Source organism: Odocoileus virginianus, chromosome 25 (assembly GCF_023699985.2).
Source record: "Odocoileus virginianus isolate 20LAN1187 ecotype Illinois chromosome 25, Ovbor_1.2, whole genome shotgun sequence".
NCBI lineage: Eukaryota > Metazoa > Chordata > Mammalia > Artiodactyla > Cervidae > Odocoileus > Odocoileus virginianus.
Genome location: NC_069698.1, coordinates 45,822,914 through 45,847,625, shown reverse-complemented (window position 1 = coordinate 45,847,625; position 24,712 = coordinate 45,822,914). Strand labels below are relative to the sequence as shown.

General features: G+C 39.5%; 1 protein-coding gene and 1 long non-coding RNA gene across 4 annotated transcripts in view; one reads left to right on the top strand and one right to left on the bottom strand.

The window, feature by feature from the left end:
* Nucleotides 1–4,541: 4,541 nt before the first annotated feature.
* On the bottom strand, nt 4,542–9,478 carry LOC139031061 (uncharacterized). Its single transcript, XR_011483491.1, has 2 exons — nt 9,383–9,478; nt 4,542–9,291 (listed from the first exon to the last, which is right to left on the bottom strand). It is a non-coding gene; the product is annotated as an uncharacterized lncRNA (long non-coding RNA).
* Nucleotides 9,479–9,621: 143 nt separating this feature from the next.
* LTN1 (listerin E3 ubiquitin protein ligase 1) overlaps nt 9,622–24,712 on the top strand; it is a 58,405-nt gene continuing 43,314 nt past the window's right edge. For 2 of the 3 annotated variants that reach the window (XR_011483490.1, XM_070455120.1), the window contains exons 1-6: nt 9,622–9,755; nt 15,411–15,614; nt 16,221–16,319; nt 17,377–17,607; nt 19,893–19,945; nt 20,701–20,881. Coding sequence is in view for 2 of the 3 variants with exons in the window: in XM_070455120.1 (XP_070311221.1) it covers nt 9,714–9,755; nt 15,411–15,614; nt 16,221–16,319; nt 17,377–17,607; nt 19,893–19,945; nt 20,701–20,881 (810 nt within the window). In the remaining variant the exon portion in view is untranslated. The remainder of the gene's footprint in view (nt 9,756–15,410; nt 15,615–16,220; nt 16,320–17,376; nt 17,608–19,892; nt 19,946–20,700; nt 20,882–24,712) is intronic. The other variant, XM_020903581.2, reaches the window with a different exon arrangement.

Here is a 24,712-nt window from a genome sequence, read left to right as displayed (position 1 = left end):
TGCCCACCTCCCTGGTGCCCTGTCGGCTGCCCTGGAAATGCCAGTCCTTCCTCCGCGGCCACCACACAGCCAGATGGACCAGCTGTACCTTACTTTCTGACTTCCCCAGCCACTTCCAGACTGGGATGCAGTACCCTACCAAGCATGATACCAACATGGCAACAGGCCACCAAGGGGGCCAGGTGATGCCATGTTACTTTCAGCAGGGCTAAACTGCTAAAACGTCTTTACTCTGTACACTATTTTAATGAAAAACACATTGATCTCAAGTGTAATATGAAAACATAGACTACAATAATGGAGCTTTATAAGCTTTCTTCCCAGACAGCTGTCAGATTTAGACACTGAACTATTAACACAGTGACCTAGAGAAGTACAGAGTTTTCAACCTTATAATTAAGAAATTTTCTCTGAAAATGAATCAAAGTATTAGTCATCAATAAAGAAAACAAGTTAGATAGTCTGCCTACATTATATAATGTAAAAGACACCATACAAGCTGTAAGAAACTAAAATGTAATAGGCAATATAGATTTTTTAGACTTTTACCAATGATTATGGGCTTCCCTGGTGGCTCAGTGGTAAAGAACTTGCCTGCCAATGCCGAGACAGAGGTGTGATCCCTGGGTTGGGAGAATCCCCTGGAGAGGGAGATGGCAACCCACTCCAGTGTTCTTGCCCGGGAAGTCTCACGGACAGAGGAGCCTGGCAGGTTACATACAGTCCAGAGGGTCACAAAAGAGTCAGACACGACTTGGTGACTAACCAACCAAACCAATGTACTACATATATAGACATCCTTAAATGTAAAATTATTCAGTATGATTGCATGATATTTATCCCATGATGAGTGTTTGTCAATGTATTCTGAAAAAATCTTGAACTGAAATCTTCTATAAAGAAATGATAAATCTTTAAAAGAAAGTCTTAGTCTCAAATCAAGTTATGTTTAACATAATTGATTGAATCTATAGAAAGCAAGAGTGTTAGCAGGAAACATTGGCTACATAACCATTTTTATTTAAAAGTAATTCCGGTACAAATAATGGTTTTCTCAAGTCAATCAAAACAAAATCAAAAATTCTAAAATTAACCTCATAAAACTAAATTAAGTTTGGATTAACAAAATCAAAGCCAGCCCTACCCCCTGCACATTAATTTGACAAAGTGCATTTAAAAAACAAACAAAAAAAACTTATCTACTATCTAGCAGAACTGATGATTACTTTTGGCACCTATATAAAAGTAACAAGCACAGATTTTTTTTTTTAAAGAAAGTTGTATATCAGGGAAACCCAACAATCTATCATTGTGAAATTCCATTAAAGCTACCAGGCAGCCAAGAGTTAATAGAACATAAGAAGAATTGATGCAATGCCAAAGAAAGCTCAAACTACCGCACAATTGCACTCATCTCACACGCTAGTAAAGTAATGCTCAAAATTCTCCAAGCCAGGCTTTAGCAATACAGGAACCGTGAACTTCCAGATGTTCAAGCTGGTTTTAGAAAAGGTAGAGCAGCCAGAGATCAAATTGCCAACATCCACTGCATCATTGAAAAAGCAAGAGAGTTCCAGAAAAACATCTATTTCTGCTTTACTGACTATGCCAAAGCCTTTGACTGTGTGGATCACAATGAACTGTGGAAAATTCTGAAAGAGATGGGAATACCAGACCACCTGACCTGCCTCTTGAGAAACCTGTATGCAGGTCAGGAAGCAACAGAACTGGACATGGAACAACAGACTGGTTCCAATTAGGAAAAGGAGTACGTCAAGGCTGTATATTGTCAGCCTGCTTATTTAACTTCTATGCAGAGTACATCATGAGAAACGCTGGGCTGGATGAAGCACCAGCTGGACTCAAGATTGTTGGGAGAAATAGCAATAACCTCAGATCTGCAGATGACATCACCCTTATGGCAGAAAGTGAAGAACTAAAGAACCTCTTGATGCAAGTGAAAGAGGAGAGTGAAAATGTTGGCTTAAAGCTCAACATTCAGAAAACTAAGATCATGGCATCCAGTCCCATCACTTCATGGAAAATAGATGGGGAAACAGTGGAAACACTGTCAGAATTATTTTGGGGGGCTCCAAAATCACTGCAGATGGTGACTGCAGCCATGAAATTAAAAGATGCTTACTCCTTGGAAGGAAAGTTATGACCAACCTAGACAGCATATTAAAAAGCAGAGACCACTTTGCCAACAAAGGTCCATCTAGTCAAGGCTATGGTTTTTCCAGTAGTCATGTACGGATGTGAGAGTTGGACTATAAAGAAAGCTGAGCATTGAAGAATTGAGGCTTTTGAATTGTGGTGTTGGAGAAGACTCTTGAGAGTCCCTTGGACTGCAAGGAGATCCAACCAGTCCTTTTAAAGAAAATTAGTCCTGAATATTCAATGGAAGGACTGATGCTGAAGCTGAAACTCCAATACTTTGGCCACCTTATGCGAAGAACCGACTCCTTGGAAAAGACCCTGATGCAGGGAAAGATTGAAAGCAGGAGAAGAAGGGAACGATAGAGGATGAGATGGTTGGATAGCATCACCTACTCAATGGACATGAGTTTGAGTAAACTCCAGGAGTTGGTGATGGACAGGGAGGCCTGGCTTGCTGCAGTCCATGGGGTCACAAAGAGTTGGACACGACTGAGCGACTGAACTGAACTGAAGGACAGGTACATTACTTGAAAGTTCCCTGTCCCCCCGAAACAATAATTACCACTACTTAGTACAAACTTGAAAAAGAAAGTGAAGTCGCTCAGTCGTGTCCGACTCTTTGCGACCCCATGGACTGTAGCCCGTCAGGCTCCTCCGTCCATGGGATTTTCCAGACAAGAGTACTGGAGTATTCCCCTTCTTCAGGGGATCTTCCCGACCCAGGGACTGAACCCGGCTCTACCCGCATTATAGGCAAACGCTTTACCGCCTGAGCCACCAGGGAAGATCTAAGTCCACAAAAATTCTGCAAAGGGGCACCAGGAGCCTTCCCCTTGAGCAACATCTGGCAATCTGAGCCCACCGCGTCGTAGGAGGGATGTACGCCTTCACGTCCTCTGCCTCTGCCATCTCTACGAAATGTCAAAGGCAGACATCTGCTCCTTGGAGGAGCAGAACCCGGGAAGGGAAGATTCCGGCTCAGCGGCGTGAAGCAGGTGACTGGCTACCTACGGACACCAGGGTCCCGAGATGCTCCCAAGTGCACCTGGCCAGAATTCACGCGCCTCGCTCACAGGATCCCAGGTCACCAGACCTCCGCCTGAGCAGCGGGGAGGCCCCTGCGGCGACTTCACGCCTGCGCCCCGGAAGCACGCTCCCTCCTAGGGGCAAAGGCGTATTGGGGCTGTCCGGCAGGGGGCGCTGGTGTCTGATCTTCTGGCTCCGTGCTGACTCTCTGGGCTTGTCCTTCAGGCGGGCAGCCTCCAACTCTTCTTCTGGCGTTCTCTGGTGTTGAGATGCGCTTTTTTTCTTTTTAATATTTATCTTTCAGGGGGAAAAAATGGAATCGATCCACATTCTCTTGGGATTGCCCAGGTGTTGCTAACAGCTGGAATAATTGGAGGCATGATGTTCCAAGGACCTGAATGGTGTCTTCGAGGACCAGGGTGTCCCCGGATCCTAACCAAGGAATTACTGAAATGGAGGCTTAATTATTTTTTTAATATTAAAAATATTTTTATTTCGTTTTAAACTGATACTCTATTGTTTTAAACAAATTGAAGTAGTTTCAGAGAAATTTAAATGACTCGAGTTCTCAACAATATTGTGGTTTTTAGATATTTTGAAGTTCTAATTAATGATTCTTCTTTTTTAAATTTATTTATTTAATATATTGTAGTGGTTTTTGCCATACATTGACATGAATCAGCCATAATGATTCTTTAAATAACACTAAATTTAACCGAAACTAAAATATGATAGAAAAAAGTAATTTTTTTAGGAAAAAAAATCTTGTTTATTGACCTAAAGTTTGTTTTATCGGAGTTCTTTTTTAAAAATTTATCAAAATGTAATTGATTTACAATGTGTTAACTTCTCTATTACAGGAAAGTGATACAATTATACAAATATATACTTTATTGGAAAAAGTAAATTTTGATAGACCATCACTTTTGTTCTTAAAATATTTTCAGACTATCTATTTTCAAATAGTCCCTGAAGAATCATTTGCTTTGGACGATTAAATATACAAGTTTTTCTCATGCAGTACAGAGACTTAATTTTTTTCCCTGGGGTGTTTGGCATTTTGAGTTTTGTAAACTTGTTTTCTTTTCTCCCCACCCCCCCAAAATATATGCAAGTAAATCTGTGCAATACCTTTTTATTGGAAAGGTAACCATTGTATAAAATGTACAAATAACTGGATCTAAAACTCACCTATAACCTTGTTTTATGTTTTTTAGTATATTATTTTTGTATATGTGGTCTTTGTTGTTTTTACACAAGTCATAGTGTCTGTGTTGCTTTGTTATCTGCCTTCTTTGATAAAACAATAGGTTGTAAACATTTCCATGAAATTAATTATTTTCTTTTTTTTTACATTTATTTTTGTTAGTTGGAGGCTAATTACTTTACAAAAATTAATTATTTTCAACACGTCTTATGTTCAGTTGTCTGAGTGCACTGTAATTGATTTCAGCAGTTCCCTGGTTTGGTGTACTTTCAAAAACAAAGCTGCTCTGAGCATCCATTATTATCTCTTTAAGTTAGATTTCAAGAAATGGAATTTCACTCTGGAATTCTGGATTTGTCTTGCCAATTGTACTTGTGAAAGGTTGAGAAATGAAAATTGCAAAGACTTATAAAATTTCCTTTGCCCTAGATTTTTACCAACACTGGTTATTATCATATTGCCAACTTAATAGATGGAAAAAAAGTCTATATTGTTTTATGTTTTCTTCATTTGACTTTTGATCTGGGTCAGGAAGATCACCTGGAGAAGGGCATGGTAACCCACTCCAGTATATATATATATATATTTTTTTTTTTAGTTTTTAAAAAAATTACTTATTTTTAAATTTAAGGATAATTGCCTTACAGAATTTTGTTGTTTTCTGTCAAACATCAACATGATTCAGCCATCGGTATACATATGTCCCCAGGCAATGTACATATGTTCTTGCCTGGAGAATCCATGGACAGAGGAGCCTGGTGGGCTGCAGCCCATAAGGTCTCAGAGTCAGACATGAAGGAAGCGACTTAGCACTTCACCTCATTTGACTTCTAGTGTGAGTTAATAACTTTTTATATGTGTACTGGTCAGTTATATTTCTTTTGCTCTGAATTGCCTGTTTATGCCTTACTTAATTTTTATGTAAATGGGCAGCCTTAAAATAATTTTTGTAAGAACTTTTTAAATAGAACTATTTTAACCTTAGTATTTCTTTCTAAGATTTAGTTTTTTAATGTGGACCATTTGTTTCTTCAAGTCTTTATTGAATTTACTACAGTATTGCTTCAGTTTTATGTTTTGTTTTTTTGGCCTAGAAGCAGGAGGGATCGCATCTCCCCAACCAGGGATTGAACCTACAGCCTCTGTGTTGGGAGGCCAAGTCTTAACCCAGGACCACCAGGGGGCTCCCTGTAAGAATTTTTTTTAATGGTAAGCCTATTAACATCTCGTTAATGTTACAGATATTCCCCAAGTTTGTCTATTTGTTTTTTTCTGACATAGAAAAAAAAAACTTTCAAATTAATGTTACTTAAATGTATCAGTCATTTTCTTTATATGATATTCTGTCTTTGGCGCATTGACTGGGAATATTTCCCTACTCCGAGATAATTTGAAAATGTGTCTATAGAACTTATAATTTTTTGTTCGTTTTAAAAAATCTTATTGTGAAGTAGATATGTAACATCCATATATTTATTTTACTATGAATGTTTACCTTATAGAAAAAGGTAAAAAGAAGTAAAAAAATGAAGTCATAATCTTACCAACTACTTTAAGAGAACTTTACTGACAAGCAAAACTTTACCATTCTACTATACAAATGTGGTTGAAAGCTTCTTGTGTACTTTTGCTGATTCTAATCCTATTCTTTGGCAGTATTAACTCCACCCTAAAGAATTTGTCATTGCCATATATTTCTTTGTAGTTTAATAATATATGTACCCCTATGCCATATCTTATGGCTTCATTTAAAAAAAATTATTTATTTAGCTCCATCAGGTCTTAGTTGCAGCATGTGAAATCTACTTCCCTGACTAGGGATTGAACCTGGACCCTCTGCATTGCGAGCTCAGAATCTTAGCCACTGGGTCACCAGGGAAGTCCCTACATCTTTAACATTCAGTCATCAGTAGTTCATTTTACAGTGCTGCATGAAGTAAGTGAAGAATCTGCCTATAATGCAGGAGACCTGGGTTTGATTCCTGGGTTGGGAAGATCCCCTGGAGAAGGGAACAGCAACCCACTCCAGTATTCTTGCCTGGAGAATCTCATGGACAGAGGAGATTGGCAGGCTACATAACAGTCCATGGGGTCACAAAGAGTCAGACAGGACTGAGCAACTAACACTTTCAAGAAGTATGTACTAAAATTATTTCTTCAAAAGGTAAGCAGTTGTTTCAGTGATATTTTTGAATAATCCATATTCTTCAGACATAGGACATGCCACTTTCATCAGAGCCTGAGTGTGAGTTCCAGATTTGCTATTCTATTTCAGTTTAGTCCTAACAACACAGTGAGGATTCTTTTGGCATTATCTTGAGTTTTGAAGTTTATTAGGACAAACCATTATTATGCCTGCTTTCCAAAGTATCTTTCCCTATTCTTTCATATGAGCTTTTGAGATAGTTTCAAGATATCTGAAAACAAAAATCTCACTGAGAATGCTGTTGGGAGTATACAGTATACTGTATACATGGTCAAACTTAGATTTTGAGAGTTGACATTTCAGCTATTATAATTTCCCATCCTCTTTCTAGTTATGACCCTAGATTATTGTAGCCTTTTTCTTCTAGGTACTGCATCTATATTGTTTTAATTTTTATGTATTTTGGATTAGACAATTATCTTTAATTAGGTCTTTTACTTTAAAACTTGTTTATTATTCGATAATGTCAAAATAGATGTTATAATCTGATATGACAAATTTCTGTTATTTACAAAAAAATATCCTTTTAATTCTTTTATTCTTCCAGATAAAATTTTAAATCATATTTCCAAAGTTCATTAATTCTTTGGATTAAATTAGTTATGGATATTTTGATGGAAACTGAGATAATATTTGGAGAAGGCAATGGCAATCCACTCCAGTATTCTTGCTTGGAGAATCTCATGGACTGAGGAGCCTGGGGAACTACAGTCCATGGGGTCACAAAGAGTCGGACATGACTGAAATGACTGACCATGACATGATATTACCTCTTTTGGTAGGCACTGTTTACTCTGGTTTAAAAGGCTCTTATCTTGAAAAGATTAAGTAATGATGAAAAAGATGAGCACTGGAAACTGTTACATAATGGAGACTATTTTCAAACACTCAAATCAATCATAAAATGGTGCTTTAGGAAAATCAAAATTTAGGTTTGGAATAGTTTGAAGGTCCACATCAAGAGGTATGAATCCTTGTTATGAAATGTGGATAGTATCAAGGAAATAGAAATACAATTATTAGTTATTTTGAAGCAAGAATAAGTAGAATTTAGTAAACGGTCATAGCTAATCACTCTGGTCCTTTTCAAATTTTCTTTTTTTTTCATTTTTGATTCAAGACCTGGAACATTGTTAAAAATGCAAAATCTGATTTAATAGTCCCAAAGTGGGCCTGGCAGTCTGCATTTCTAAGAAACATCCAGGTGATATGGTGATAATTGCATTTTGAAAGGTCTAACATTTTCAAAATGGAAAATTTTCATTGGAAAAGACCCCAATGCTGGGAAAGATTGAAGGCAGGAGAAGGGGATGACAGAGGATGAGATGGTTGGATGGCATCACTGACTTGATGGACATGAGTTTGAGCAAGCTCTGGGAGTTGGTGATGGACAGGGAAGCCTGGCGTGCTGCAGTCCATGGGGTCTCAAAGTCGGACACGACTGAGCAACTGAACTGAACTGAACTGAACATTTTCCCATCTTCCTTCAGCCACAACATGGTCATTCTATGGCCACCCTTGTATGCAAATACCTCCCTTTTAGCTCAGGCCAATCTCCTACTGCTGGTGAAAAGTTACTTAGTCGTGTCCAACCCTGTGCAACCCCCGGGACTATACAGTCCATGGAATTCTCCAGGTCAGAATACTGGAATGGGTAGTCATTCCCTTCTCCAGGGGACCTTCCCAACCCAAGGATCGAACCCAGGTCTCCCGCATTACAGGCAGATTCTTTACCAGCTGGGCCATGAGGGAAGCCCTCATTTTACTTATAAGGGAGCAGTTATGGAGGATCAAGGGCTCAGACTCTCCTCTAGAAGCTTCCTTTACTTAAGCATGAGGGAAGAAGGGAAGGAATACATCCTTACAGTGTGGACATCACCAGAGTGAACTCTGCAACTGCGATGTGAGGCCACTTGGAAATACAGGCAAGCCCGAGCGGCTCTGAGCCCTGCGTTGCTTGGGACAGGGCGCAGGTAGTTAACATCCAGGAGCAGAGTCAGAAAAAGCTGCGTTCGAGTCCTGTCTACACTGCGCATTGGCAGCACGAGCCAGGGCAAGAGGCTTTACTCTGCCGACCCTCGCTCTGTTTATAAACATGGATGGGATCGTGCCTATCTCAAATGACGCTGCAGAGATTAAATGAGACGTTTGCAAATGTCCTTAAACCTTACACACACGGCACTCAGCAGGCCTTCAATAAATGGTACCTATTATATGCTAGCTTTAGTGTTTAGTTCAGTCGCTCAGTCGTGTCTGATTCTTTGCGACCCCATGGACTGCAGCAAGCCAGGCCTCCCTGTCCATCACCAACTCCGAGTTTACTCAAACTCAGGTCCATTGAGTCAGTGATGCCATCCAACCATCTCATCTTCTGTCGTCCCCTTCTCCTCCCGCCTTCAATCTTTCCCAGCATCAGGGTCTTTTCAAATGAGTCAGCTCTTCGCATCAGGTGGCCAAAGGATTGGAGTTTCAGCTTCAACATCAGTCCCTTCAGTGAATATTCAGGACTGATTTCCTTGAGGATTGGCTGGTTGGATCTCCTTGCAGTCCAAGGGACTCTCAAGAGTCTTCTCCAAAACCACAGTTCAAAACCATCAATTCGGCGCTCAGCTTTCTTTATGGTCCAACTCTCACATGCATACAGGACTACTGGTATGAAACATCTGTTTTCAAGTTCTAAATAAGCAGGAAGCTGGTGGGGATAAGAGAATGCAAAATTAAATGCAGAACTGGCTAGAATCAAAGGAAGTGGGGACATGCAGGAACTTTAGAAATTCTCCTACCGCTAAGCAGGGATCAAATCTTGCCTTAGCAAAGCGAGGAAAGCAGGATTTGGCGCCTTGGATCTCCAAGGCGTGGCTTCCTACTGGGCAGGAATTACATCACTCACATGAGCGTGGCTCCAAGTGTGACGTATGCCGCTGGGGATGGTCAGGGAAGCGGCAAGAGGTGGGGGCGGAAGTAGGGCGGGAGATGGGCGGGGTGGGTGGCGGAAGGGGCGGGCCGGGGGAAGCTGTTCCTGTGATCCCTTTTCCGGTGCCAGGGGCCGGAAGTTGTGGCCCGGCTGTGTCAACCCGGGGGCTGCGGGCTGGAGGTGCGGTTAAGACCGCGACCATGGGCGGGAAGAACAAGCAGAGGACCAAGGGGAACTTGAGGGTGAGTGCAGGGTGACCCAGCTGGCGCGGGAGTCCTCTCATCGCTGCGGCTGGCCGTGTCTGCCCGGCGCATGGCCGGAGGTTGTGTGGAGCGCGACTGTGGGGTGGCATGTGTTGGCGTGTCCAGTGTGACCTCTGTTGTGTGTGCGTCCCTGCGGGCGGGGTGGGATATCTCTGAGCAAATGGGGATGTTAAGCAGAGGGGAAAGATGTTATCGTGCCCAGCTGTCCCCAGCTGAGCACACTTCGTAGCCCCCCCCCCACTCCACCCCCCACCCCGTTTTCGTTAAGAATTGGTTCAGTGTCAGCTTCACCTGGAAGGTTACCTGGCCAGGGTAGCAGGGGGGTAGCATCGTGAACAAGGGAGTGGAGTAGGAGATAGTTAAGGTGAGCCTGGAGTGCACGGAGTCTCGGATCACGTCGCTCCTTCCCTCGAAAACCTGCTGTGGCTCCCCACATCCATCAGGGTATGGGCAAATCTCTTACGATGATATATATACGCGATATGGGGTCTGCTCCGGCCCCTTCACATCTCCGACCCCATCTTTAGCTTCCTTGTCTCTCACTCCATCAGGCCACACTGATCTCTTCCCGAACCTTGACCTTGCATGGCAGGCTCCCAACGCTCTTTTGTAGGTGGCTCCAAATTTTGCCCGAGACATCTCAGTGAGGTCTCTCACGATCACCCTATTTTCAGTTGTAGCCTTCCCCTCCACCCCCACCCCGCCACCGCTCGCTGTTCTCTTTTCCTGCTTTATTTTATCCCATTGCATATCTGACTTCTAACATACTATTTGTTGGTTGTCCTGCTTAATTTACTGTCTTGCTTCGTTAGAATATTAGTATAGGACCTAAGTATTTTATGAAGGTAGGTGTTTTTATCTGCTGCTGTTTCTTATCTTTGAAACCTAGAACAAGGATTAGCATATAGCAGAAGTTCACTAAATACTTGTTTAAACCCCAGGGTAGACTAAACATACAAGACTGAGAATGTCATAATGGTGTATTTTTTATAAAGATATTTTTTTATGGTACTTTAGGTTTTTAATGGCACAGTCTTAATTTCATGAAGATGCTTCTTTCTGATCCAATTCTAGTGATTTCAGTACCACGGTTTTCTTAGATCTGTCAATCTTCTTTTGTGGTTAATAATATCAACAATAATAACAGTAACTAACCTGTGTCAGTACTCTTTTAAATAGTTTACTTCCATCCTCATTTAATTTTAATTTTTTATTTAAAAATTTTTCTCAGTGTTTAGTTTTGAAATGTTCCAAATATGAGGAAAAGTTGCAAGAATATTGGAGCAACAATTTATAAATTCTTTACCTAGAAATAACAATTGCTAGGGCTTTCCAGGTGGCACTAGTGGTAAAGAAACGGTCTGCCAGTGCAGGAGCCACAGGAGATTTGGGTTCAATTTCTGGGTAGGGAAGATCCCTTGGAGGAGGGCATGGCAACCCACTCCAGTCTTCTGGCCTGTAATCCCATGAACAGAGAAGCCTGGCAGACTGCAGTCCATAGGGTTGCAAAGAGTCAGACACGACTGAAGCAGCTTAAGACACACACACAAACCAGTTGGTAATCCGGTCATGTTTGCTTTCTCTTTCTAAATGTATGTATTTTGCCAAACCATATGACAATTAGGGGCAGAAATCATGACCCTTAATTACAAAATACTTCAGCGTGTACATTCTAAAAACAGCAACTGTCTTCTTCATAGCCATGAGAAATTACCACATGCAGAAAATTTAACTTTAGTATAATACTATTATCTAATGATATACAGTATTATATTCACACTTCTGTAGTCATCTCAGTATTGTTCTCTATACCTTTTGTTTTCGATACAACAACTTTAAAAACATTGGCGAGCCATTGAAGGATCATTCATTCCATCTACATCTAGGCAGTTTCTTAGTGCCTTTTTTTTTGGTTTGTTTTTTTTTGGAGGAGCATTCTTTTATAGCATGAACAATTTGGCAGAATGTAGGCAATTGACTTGCTTAATGTAGATTTGTCTAATTGTTCCTAATAATTAGATTCAGGTTAAACAGTTTTTGACAGAAATCCTTCCTTGGTGATGTGTCTTTCTTACATATCTCCTCTCACACCCGGGAGACACATGGTGCCTGCCTGTCCCATTATGAGTGGTGTATGTTTAATCACTTGATTAAGCTGATGTTCATTGTATAGGTTTCTCTTTCCACTGACTATCAGCACATAATCTGTGGAATGGTAGTTTGAGATTAGGACTAGCCTCTTACAGAATTTCACTTAATGGTTTTGAGCATCCTTTGATGATTCTTGCTGAAATCAGTTATTATTATAGTAGTTTGAAAACTTACGTTTAATCATGACTTCACCCTAAGTAATGATTTAGTTACTGTTACCTTGTTTTAATGGAGAAGGCAATGGCAACCGACTCCAGTACTCTTGCCTGGCAAATCCCATGGATGGAGGAGCCTTGTAGGCTGCAGTCCATGGAGTTGCTAAGAGTCAAACATGACTGAGCGACTTCACTTTCAGTTTTCACTGTCATGCATTGGAGAAGGAAATGGCAACTCACTCCAGTGTTCTTGCCTGGAGAATCCCAGGGATGGGGGAGCCTGGTGGGATGCCATCTGTGGGGTCGCACAGAGTCAGACATGACTGAAGCGACTTAGCAGCAGCAGCAACCTCATTTTAAGCTACCTTCCCTAGTGGCTCAGAAGCTAAAGAGTCTGCCTGCAATTCAGATGACCTGGGTTTGATCCCTAAGTCGGGAAGATCCCCTGGAGAAGGAAATGGCAACCCACTCCGGTATGCTTGCCTGGAAAATCCCATGGATGGAGGAGCCTGGAGGGCTCCAGTCCATCGGGTCGCAAAGAGTTGAGTCAAAGCTATGGTTTTTCTAGTAGTCATGTATGGCTGTGAGAGTTGGACCAGGAAGAAAGCTGAGCACTGAAGAATTGATGCTTTTGAACTGTGGCATTGGAGAAGACTCTTGAGAGACCCTTAGACTGCAAGGAGATCAAGCCAGTCAATCCTCAAGGAAATCAGTCCTGAATATTCATTGGAAGGACTGATGCTGAAACTGTCAATACTTTGGGCACCTGATGTGATTAACTGGCTCATTGGAAAAGACCCTGATGCTGGGAAAGATTGAAGGCGGGAGGAGAAGGGGACAACAGAGCATGAGATGGATGGCATCACCGACTTGATGGACATGAGTTGGAGCAAGCTCCGGGAGTTGGTGATGGACAGGAAAGCCTGGTGTGCTGCAGTCCTTGAGGTCGCAAAGAGTTGGACACGACTGAGCGACTGAACTGAATAACTGATTCCCTTTGCTGTATGCCTAAAAATAGGAAAACATTGTAAATCAACTATACTCCAATAAAAAAGAATTTTTTTAAAGTTTGCTGTTTAAAAAAAAAAAGATCAAATTGTGAAAAGGCATGACATGCAGGGACCTTTGTTTTGAATTTGGGACTGGAACACACATGGTGGGAACAAAATTAAGAGAGGGGAGGAGGGAAGTGGATGAGGGAAGAAACGAGTGGCAAGAAGGTGACTGGAGAGGTTGAATCCAGATGGTGAAAATCTTGAAAGTCGTCCTGAATTTGGTCTTTAAACTGTAGACTCAGGGTTGCCACCTCAAATGCCTCTAGAAGCTGGGCACAAAAGAATGAAGTAGGTGTGGTATAAGAAAATTAACTTCCAGAAATAGAATCCAGGTTCTTAATTTTTGAACTGTGGGTACCAGTAGCTAATCCACAATGGAGAAAGTAACGAGAAACAGTAACTACATTTTAAATTCAAATCAGACCTTGAAAAAGATATAATTAGTTAAAAATAGTTTGTTATTTTTGAAAGTAGAAATCTGATACCTTTTCTTCTGCACTGTCAGCTCTGATCTTAAGGTCAGTTCAGCCTTGACTCCTTCAGCTTTTTATACTATTTAACTATTCTGTTTCACAATGAAACTTTACTCATGAGTTTATAGAGAAAATTCCAATGTCTTAGTGGCATCATGGTTGGTTTTCAAAATTATATTTCAGTGACTTCCTTTGTAGGTCTTTTAAAAAATTAATTAATTTTATTTTCTCTTTGGCTATGCTGGGTCTTCGTGGCTACACATGGGCCTCTTCCAGTTTTCCTGGGTGGACTTCTCCCTGCAGCGTCAGTTGTGGTGCACAGGCTTGGTCGCCTTGCAGAACGTGGGGTTTTCCTGGACCCGGGCTTGAATGCATGTCCCCTGCACTGGCAGGTGGATTTCTTAAGTCCGTCTTTGCAGCTCTTTATTCATGTGTCAGTATTGAGAAAGCTGAACTGAATAATGTTAATTCATTTTAATAAAGTCTTCAAATAGAGTACCTTTTTTGAAATTAGTCTTAAATGCTTCTGTTGGGTGGGGGGGAAATGAGTCCACCATTTTCATTTCTGGTCACTCATTTCAGAAAGTAGTCCATGTTATTATTTCTTGATAAATGAGTTTCCCAAACACAGTTTTGCTGGGTATCAGCAAACTAAATCACACTTTTGTATTTTCACACATTCTTACAGAGAAATAAGAAACAGATGAGTTTAGATGGGTTGTGATGTCATCCTGGACATTGAGCTGAGGCATTTTCATATTAGATGACAGTGAATACCTTAATTTCTTTCAACAGCTTAGGTATTTTCTGTATCTGTCACAAAGAATCCTACTGGAAGCTACTGTATTATGTAGCTTCCAACAAACCACTGACTATGATTCAAAACAAAAGAATGTATCTTATATCCTGACCACTGTATTTATTTTTATGTCCATAACTAATGTAGTTCGTAACCATTTTAGCCCATTAGGCTAGGCTTTGGTATATGGAAATGAGTGTGTCTGCCCACAGGGAACTCTTGGTCTAGAAGCCGCTGTCATTAGACTTATCCCGTGATAGTTGTTTAGTAATTTCTTGAATGAGTGAATGAATGAAAAGATATAATCCATTTATGAGTTCAGTTTGCATCACTACACAGCACACATATATGTGTATACATACTATTTATAAAAAAGTTTGAAATAAAAAACTTCACAAAATGGTACTTATTCTCACCATATGTGATGTATTCTGATTTTTTAAATTTTGTTCATTTTCTTTAAAATGACCTACAGGCTGTTAAGTTGATGTCAGGAGCCTCTAATGACTTGTGGGTGTGCATGCTCAGTCACTGTAGTGTGTCCGATTCTCCGAGACCCCGTGGACTGTAACCCCACTGGGCTCCTCTGTCCATGGGATTCTCCAGACAAGAATACTGGAGTGGGTTGCTATGCCCTCCTCCAGGGGATCTTCCCAACCCAGGGATCAAACTCATGTCTGCCCATGTCTCCGGCATTGCAGGCGGGTTCTTTACCCACTGAGCCATCTGGGAAGCCCCAATGGCTTGTAGTCATAACTTAAAAAATGTTGTTCTGATGTTTAGGAAACCGGGAAATAGCTCCTAGGATCATTATCGTTAAGTACTTGTGACACAGTATTCATCTTTGGGGAACATTACAATAGAGGCATAGGCTATGGGGAAAGTGTCCTCAAATGAGTTTGCTCCCTGGTGGGAATTGTCAGGGAATTATTCTAAAGAACTCAGTTAAATTTTGAACTCTTCCTGAACTCTGACTGTTTTTCCCCCTGCTCTCTTACCAGCCTTCAAACAGTGGCCGAGCTGCCGAACTCCTTGCCAAGGAACAGGGAACGGTGCCTGGATTTATTGGTTTTGGAACATTTCACAGTGACCTAGGCTATGTTCCTGCTATTCAAGGAGCTGAAGAAATAGACAGTCTTGTGGATTCTGATTTCCGAATGGTGCTGCGGAAACTTTCTAAGAAAGATGTCACAACAAAACTAAAAGCAAGTTTTGTTTTCATTAAAATGATCAAGGGAATCTTTTTGTTAAAATGTCATTGGTTTCTTTTTTTTTTCCTGGCCAAATTGCACAACCAGAGATCTAACCAGCGACCCCTGTATTGGAAGCATGGAGTCCTAACCACTGAACCGCCAGGGAATTCCCATCATTAGCATATGTTATATAAGGAACAACGAAATCATTTACCACTAATAAATACTTCTACAATTGTACTTTTTTTCTGACACATTTTATACTTGTCTTTTGTATTATAAGTTAGTTTGTTGTTCTGCACTTTTTAGGATCACTTTGGAATTCTGACTATACATTTTTTCCTATTAGATAATGTAATTTTGACCCTATAATTGTAAGTGGGTTTTTTTGTTTGTATATGTTTTGTATTTTTTAAAAAGAGGAAAAAAAAGGAAAAGTTTCTCCCATAGTGATCTGTGATGGAACTCTTAAGATTAGTATTATATGGCACAAACAGAAACAAACTATTCTCATGTTACATAAAATATTTCTGCCATTTTAAAAAGCAGAAATATAATCAATAGTTAATATTATGGCTGTTGATTCCTTGGCTAATGATTTTAATAATTTACTTTTAGGCTATGCAGGAATTTGGAACTATGTGTACAGAGAGAGATACAGAAGTTGTAAAAGGAGTTCTTCCATACTGGCCGAGAATTTTCTGCAAAATTTCGCTTGTAAGTATTCAGACTTCCCTAGTTTATTTCTGTTGTGTTGATATTTTGTTTTTGTTTGAAGTTATGAGGACTATCAAATTTATATGATTCATTTTTGGTGAGGGTTGTGGATTGTTATGTCAGTATAGTTATACAGATTAGATTATGTAGGTTGTGCAGAGGAGTATGTGTTTTCGGAAAGTAGGTCGTTACTATAGAATTACCTAGATACTTTTGAAAAGTGCAAATGAAAATCATGTCCAACTCTTTGAGACCCCATGGACTATACAGTCCATGGAATTCTCCAGGCCAGAATACTAGAGTGGGTAGCCTTTCTCTTCTCCAGGGGATCTTCCCAACCTAGGGATCGAACCCAGGTCTCCTGCATTCCAGGCGGATTCTTTACCAACTGAGCCGCAAGGGGAGCCCAAGAATACTGAAGTGGGTGGCCTAACCCTTCTCCAGCGGATCTTTCCAACCCCGGAATCGAACTGGGGTTTCCTGCATTGCAGGCGGATTCTTTACCAGCTGAGCTATCAGGGAAGGCTCCCCTAGACACTTTTAAGTCATAGTAAATTTTGACAGGGCTTCCCTGGTGGCTCAGTAAAGCAGTAAAGAATCCGCCTGCTAGTGAAGGAGACTCAGGTTCGATCCCTGGGTCTGAAAGATCCCCTGGAGAAGGAAATGGCAACCTTCTCCAGTATTCATGCTTGGGAAATCCCAAGCACAGAGGAGAGTAGTGGGCTACACTCCACAGGGTGCAAAAGAGTTGGAGGCGACTTAGTGACTAAACAGCAACAAATTTTGACAATGTAATTTCTTTGTATACTTGCTCCCAAAGAATGAGAATGAAATGCTTCATTATCCCAGGAGTAGCCTTGACTCCATCTTGAATATAGTTCTTTTTATCTCATTGGGAAAAAGGAAAAATTAATCAGTTTTTCTATATAATTATGGATTTTCCATTAGTCTGCACACAGGTGAATTCTTATTAATGGGTCTTCATAGCATACCCAGAAATGTCTTTATTTGTTTTTATGGGTTAGAACTGTTTTAAACCTTACTGTGTTTTCAATAGGATCATGACCGCCGGGTTCGAGAAGCCACACAGCAAGCTTTTGAAAAACTTATCCTAAAAGTAAAGAAACACTTGGCTCCTTATTTAAAAAGTTTAATGGGTTATTGGCTGATGGCTCAGTGTGATACTTACACACCAGCTGCCTCTGCAGCAAAAGATGCCTTTGAAGCAGCTTTCCCTCCGAGCAAGCAACCTGAAGCCATAGCATTTTGTAAGGATGAAATCACAAGTGTAAGTCCTAGGAACCATTCCATATCTGTTTTTTAAAGTATTTAAGGGATATGAGGCATATTACAAAGGCACCTCTTTCATCTAGTATTGTGAAGGAATGAGAAATGAAAATAGTTTCTGTGGAAGATTGCCTTTTTTAAATGGTGTATAACAAAATTGACCATTTTGGCTTTTTAAACATAATTAATTTTTCAAATTGGACCATTCTTAAAATATTTAGGTTTTTCCTTCTTGATTTTAATATCTAACTTACCATGTCTAAAAGATTGAGGTATGTGCTTTGTAATATATAAACTAAAAAAGAATCCATCTAAAAATTAAATCGAAACTTTTTTTCTCCTATATGTTCAAATCAATACATGTATATAGATATATTTCATCCTGATAATCCTTTGTATTTATGTACTACAGTTTATTTAACATCTTTCACATTAGTATACATTTGGGGTTTTTCCCCAGTTTTTTATGGTAATGAACACTGCTTCAGTGAACATTTTTGAATAGATCTCTTCATATTCTGTAGGTATGGAAGTTACCAGAACTTCTAGTAATTCAATATGTTGGGTCAAAAGATAAGAACATTTAAATTTTTATAGCTATGGATAAATTGCCCTTCAAAAGGCCATTTAGATTTATACTCCCATTAACAGGTATACATTTCTTTAACACTTAGCCAACACCTTTACCAAACTGATATTGGCCATAGCTTTTATGACTTTCAGTTTGTGTGTAATACTGTCCTTTTTTCATTTTTTCCCTCATTTGCCATTCCTGATACATGAACTAGAAAAAATAAATTCCAGACTTGTTAGTATTATAGCAAGAAGTAAGAATAGGTGAGCTGTGAGTCCATTGAGGAGAGATGAGGTTTAGAAAAAATCATGCTCTCATTCATTCCCCTATGTAGTACTCATATTTCCATAGCACCCTGTGTATAATCCTACTTAAACATCCTCTCTTTACCTCCCTCCCTCTTTCCCTTCCTTACTCCTTTAAATTAATCAGCCTTTCTGTAGTTGCCATTACCCTTTCAAATTCAAATTGCTTCTCTTGGCCTACAGGATTCTTCTTGATCCCTTATTACATATCTGATCTCTTTGCCCAGCATCTCTCTGCACAGGCACACATATGCATTCTAGTTCCTCATTTAAATTCTTGGTCTTCATTCTTTGTTTTTCTGGGGTACCAAAGTTCATTTTTTAGAGTGAGGGTTTCTAGCTTTAATCATATTCTCAAAGGGAGTTCTCTGACCTAACTGTAAATTAGGAATCATTGGTTTATTTAAAATATCAAGCATAAATGTTATGAGAGTGAAGTGTCATGAGTTTGAACACTTAAAGAGTTTTAGGAAATGGGTTTTGAGACAATTAATTTGGCTCTTCCTAGTTTGTTGTTGTTGTTGTTCTTGGTTTTGTTATGATTGGATAACTGATCACTGAATACGTGGATTAGTTCCTGTGTTGTTTTACCTTTAGTTGGCTGTGTCACAGCCATACAGATACTGGTTTGAACTCTTCTGAGTTCAAAATCAATTTATTAGAAAGGAGTAAGACAAACGAGATTACAGTGTCATAGTGTCTGTCAGATCATGGGCTCTGGCTCATACCATTGGGTTCCAGTCCCTCTGTGCCATTAGCTGGGGTGTTTGACCATGAGCAAGTTTCTCTGCCTCCATTTCCTCATCTATTAAAGTGGGAATTCCCTGGTACTTCACTGAGTTGTTGTGAGGATTAATTTAGGTAATGCATGGGATTCCTGGTGGGTGGAAAAGCTCAGTAAACGCTGGCTATTGTTATTGCTGATAAAATTGATACTGGAGCTGTGGACTTGCTCATACTCCACCCCGGAAGTAAGCAGCCTTACTCCGCATTTCAAGTGGAACCTTAGACCCTCCTCTGTGATGGAGCAGAACACACTGTGTGTTCTTCCTGTGAGCAGGGAGGTGCTCCAAACAGCCGGGCGAGGGAAGCAGAGCCTGATTCTGTCTCAGACCTACTAATCAGCTGTCCTTTCACTTCACTACTGCCTGCAGAGAGGAATGTAAAAAAGCAAGAGGACAAGAGTATTTAGGGAGAAGTTCCTCCTGGCAGAAGCTAGAAAAGCATCTTTATCCTAACAGCTGCCAACCTTGGGAATTAGTAAGGGGAAAACATTGGTGAAATTCAGACCTTTTAGTTTTGCTCCTTTTGCGAGGAAGAGGATTAATAACTTTTAGGTAAGATGTAGTTTATACTCTTGTTTCTTCACCATCAACAGTTCAATAAGATCTCAATCCCCCTCTGTAGGTGCTACAGGATCATCTTATCAAAGAAACACCTGATACCCTCAGTGACCCACAGTAAGTTGTATTGTGTCTATGTGACTCAGGTTAAGTGAAACTCTGTTGCACTCATTGATCATAGGTAACAAGAGGATAATTTCAATGTGACATTGAAAAAGGGATTCTTTAAAAAAGAGAAAAAGGATTCGGAATGTAGAGATGAAGATACTTAATGCAATGTTATTTACCAGGTGCAGTTTTAAGTGCTTTTACCTGCAAGTTTTCCCTCTATTTAATTTGAATTATCTGGGAGCTCACACATTTGGTTCTTTTACAAAAAGATGTTTTTAGATTTTTTTTTTTCCCACATTTGCCTTTTGACAGTCATAGCAGGAAGCATTTTAAGGTCTGGATGAAAATAATTGAAGAACTGTGAATAGTTCTATTAAAAGAACAGTAAGATGTTCCATTTGCCTTTTAGTCTTGTGTTCTAATGAAGCTGTTAAGAGTCTGTAAGGGAAAGTAGTCTTAGACACAGTATTATTTATTCTCCAGAATCGTCCAGGTAACTGCTTCTTAGAGTGATGTATACATACACACTTATTTCAGGCCACTCCTTTGCATCTACTTTAACCTGGTATTATTCAAAAAATATGTGATTAAAATTGTATGTATATTCGTATTTTGTGGGGGGTTGACACAGGGAGAATGAGTATAGAAATAAAGTAACTTTGGTAGATATTCAGTGATAAAACATTTAAAAAAGTTGTTCTGCATACGTAGCTTGTCTTATTCTCAATCCTTATGTATATTTATTTTCTTTTTACATCAAGAACTGTTCCAGAGGAAGAGAGAGATGCTAAATTCTATCGAGTCATAACTTGTTCCTTATTGGCATTAAAGAAATTGCTTTGCCTGTTACCTGATAATGAGCTTGACTCTCTGGAGGAGAAATTTAAGTCTCTTTTATCACAGAATAAGTTTTGGAAGTATGGAAAACACAGTATACCTCAGGTAGCTTAAACTTTTGTTTTTAAGACCTTTCTCTGATTCCTTTTTCTCCCCTGATCTTGTTAGTTTTTATTTATGCTTAATGTTTATTGTGTATGTTTAAACTCTGCAAACACATTTTTGTGCTGGGACTGAATCGCCTATCTTACTAGAATGTTATCGTATTTCCGTTTTTTTACTTAGTTATTTGCACCTCAGATGCAGAGTTAAATCGTCGTCTTCCTCTCTTCATGGCACTTCAAAACTTGTATGTGTGTGTGTTTAATGCTTTTTCATTTAATGTATTTGTTTTTTCCTTTTTGTCTTTCTCCTTTCTCCACCTCCACCAGCTGACCATTCTAAATGTGATTAATCTGTGTGCTTTTGCTTGTGTAGTTGTCTCATTGTTTATGATAATTATATTCTGTGAAGTGCACAAACCCTGCATACTGAAGCATTGCTCTCAGGGTTCCTGTGAGTCTCTAGTCACAACATTTCAGTAATTGGTCAGTACATTACCTTATTATATGTTTGTCTGTTTAAAGACACCTTATTTAATATATATTGTTGGTTCACTAACTTTGAACTCCCACACAGTATTCATGCCTGAATTAAGTTTATCTAATTTTCCTTGTTAGGCATGTCCCAACCTATGTGTTTTTAATTCAACATGAACAATTCCTTGTTATATTTCATCTCATTTATTGCTTTTTACTTGGTAGTTTTTTTAAAAAGTACTGAACTGTTTGACATTCCTGTATATGTACAGTTGGTCCGTGGCTTCTCACTGATGGGTAGTACTCAGAAGTTTGCTTTCATTCCATTTTATACCTGTTAACTTCCCCAGTGATAGACACCCTGGTTGCCTTGGACTCCCTGCTCCCACAAATAAGGCAGCAGTTAGCATCTTCATTCATGTATCCCCGGATCTATGAGAATTTCTTTTTCTGAAATCCTCTTAATTTGTGAATTGCTGAGTCAAAGAAAAGAGTATATGCATACTTAATTTTCTGAAGTAGCACCAGAGTGCTCACCTGATGGGCTGCATTGCTCTAGGCTCAACCAGCAATACATGATGAATACTATTGATATGTATCTTATTTGTAGCCAGGACTAGGCATCATTCAACTTCCTATTTTTTTATCAGTCTCAAATGAAGCTGTCTTTAAGTTTAATTACTCTGTTAACTGGCGACTTACGATCTCTTCCTAAGCTTTTGAAATGTTTGTGTTTCCTCTATAAATTACTTGTTCATATCTTTCTCCTCTTTTTTTCTAGTAGAATTCTTTTTCTTATTCTACAGGAGTTCCTTGTATATTTTCAGTATTAGTCCTTTTGTCACTTTCAGGCATTATAAATTATCCTACATTCTGTTACCTTTCATGTGTCCTCTTTTATTAAAAAAAAAAATCTTAATTTCGATGTAATCAAAACCACTGGTTTTGCCTTATGAAGACCTTTCTCACTTAAAAAAAATTTTTTTTAATTATTTACTTATTACTTTGTATTTGGCTGGATTTTTTTTTTTTTTTGGCCATACCACACAGCTTGTTGGATTTTAGTTCCGCCAGCCAGGGATTGAACCTGGGGCCTTGGCAGTGAGCACTTGAAGCCCTAACCACTAGACCACCAGGGACTTTCCTGTATCTGGCTTCTTTTTGCTCAGCATAATGTTTTGAAGATTCTTTGTTGTTGCTTGTATCAGTATTTCAAAGTGGTTGTACTATTTCCACTCTGATCAGCAGTGTATGAAGTTTTTATTTCTATTTCCTTACTCTGATATTGTCTGTTGTTTTAAGTCATTGTCTCAGATGTGGGATCGGGGATCAGCAACTTAGAGCTCATGAATCAAAATCTGGTACAGCTGACCTGTTCTTGTGAATCATTTTTGTATTGTTTGTGACTGCTTTATGCTACCATGGCAGAGGAAGTAGTGACAGGGACCAGTGCGCAGTTTAAAATGTTTCTTTTCTGGCTCTTTAAAGAAAATGTTTGCTGACCTCTGGAGTAGAGACTTTTCATTGTGGTTTTAATTTGCATTTCCCTCAGGGCTGATGATATTGAACATCTTTTAATGTGCTTATTGACCATTGTATATCTTTTTTTTTTTTCCGGCCGTATCATGTGGCAAGTGGGAAAGCAGAATCTTAGTTCTATAACCAGAGATCAAACCCAGGCCCCTGCAGTGAAAGTGCTGAGTCCTTACCACTGGACTGCCAGGGAATTCCCTATCTTTTTTTTTTTTTTGAGGTGTCTCTTTAACCCTTTTGCTCATTTTAAATTCAATATATTGTATCTTTTATACCTAGAATTTCTACTTGATTTTTGTATCTTCTGTTTCTTTGATGAAATTTTCTACTTTTTAAAGAGCAGTTTTAGGTTACAGCAAAATTGAGGGAAAAGTGCAGATATTTCAAATATACCTCCTGCCCCTCACATACATAGTTTCCCCCATTATCAACATCCCTATACCAGAGTGATACCTTTTTTTTTTTCACAATTGATGAACCTACATTGAAACATCATTATTATCCAGAGTCTATAATTTACATTAGGGTTCATGTTGATGCTGTATGTTCGGTAGGCTTGGACAGATGTATAATGACATTTATCTCGTGTTTTTCCATTCGTTGTTATAGTTTTCTTTACCTTACTGAGTATAGTTATAACAGCTGCTTCAAAGTCCGTGTCTGATAGTAACATCTGGATCATCTTGGGATTGGCATCAGTTAATTATCTTATGCTTTGAGATGGGATCACCTTTTCTTGGCTTTTGTATGTTGAGTGATGTTAGATTTTATCTCGGACATAAATATTTCGATTATAGCCTGGAACATTGTGTTTTGGAGACAGGATTGTTTTACATTGCTCCAGAGGGTGTTGATGTGCTTGTGCTTGGGCCGACTCAAATGGCAAACTCCTGTTTAAACGCAGGACGGGGGCCGTCCGCTCTCTGCAGGTCCCGGCCGCTCTGCTGCAGTCTTGGCCACCCCAGCTCCTTTTCCTAGCTCCTCCAGCCCCCCCAGAAGGGCTCAGGCCGCTGTAGCTGCCCCTCTGCCACCGCCTTCAGGGCAGAGCTGAGAACGTGGGAGCTCAGTATGTGCGGACTGCTTCCTCCGGGTGCTCTCACCGCCGCCAGAGTGTATATCTCAGTCTTCAGAGCCCTCAGATCGCTTTTTGGGTCTGGTTCACAGAGTCTGTAGTTGTTCTTTGCAGGAAGATCGACGTATCAATCTCACTATTCCATATTCTTTTGCCTATTTGTAAGTTGAGTTTTTGGTCTTTATTTTTGAGTTATAAATGTGCTTTATTTATCCCGTATATAAGTATTATGTCAGATAAAACATGAATGTTTTCTTCTTGTATATACCTTGCCTTTTCACTTTTTTCATGGTTGTTGGAGAGTAGCTGATTTTGAAGTTCCTTTGATCTTTTTTTTTTCTGTTACACTTCATACTTTTGATGTCTTATCTAAGAAATCTTTGCCTGTTTGAAAGATACAAAGATTTTTTTAAATATTTTATTCTAGAAGTTCTATAGTTTAGGTCCATCTAGAGTTAATTTTTGTGTAGGCATAAAGGTGAGAGTCAAATTTATTTTTGTGTAGGTATCTGTTGAAAGACTGCTAACTCCCTGCCTCCCCCAACCCCAGCTCTGACTTCTTTGTCAAAATTCAGTTGAACATATGTGTGGGATTTTAATTTTGTGCTCTTTGCCCATTACGTCTTATGTCTCTCTTTATACCAGTACCACACTCTTATTATTGTTTTATGGTGCGTCTTGAAACCCTCCAACTTCGCTCTTCTTTTTCAGAACTCTGTAGGCTCCTTAAGGCCCTTGGCATCCTGGAATCAT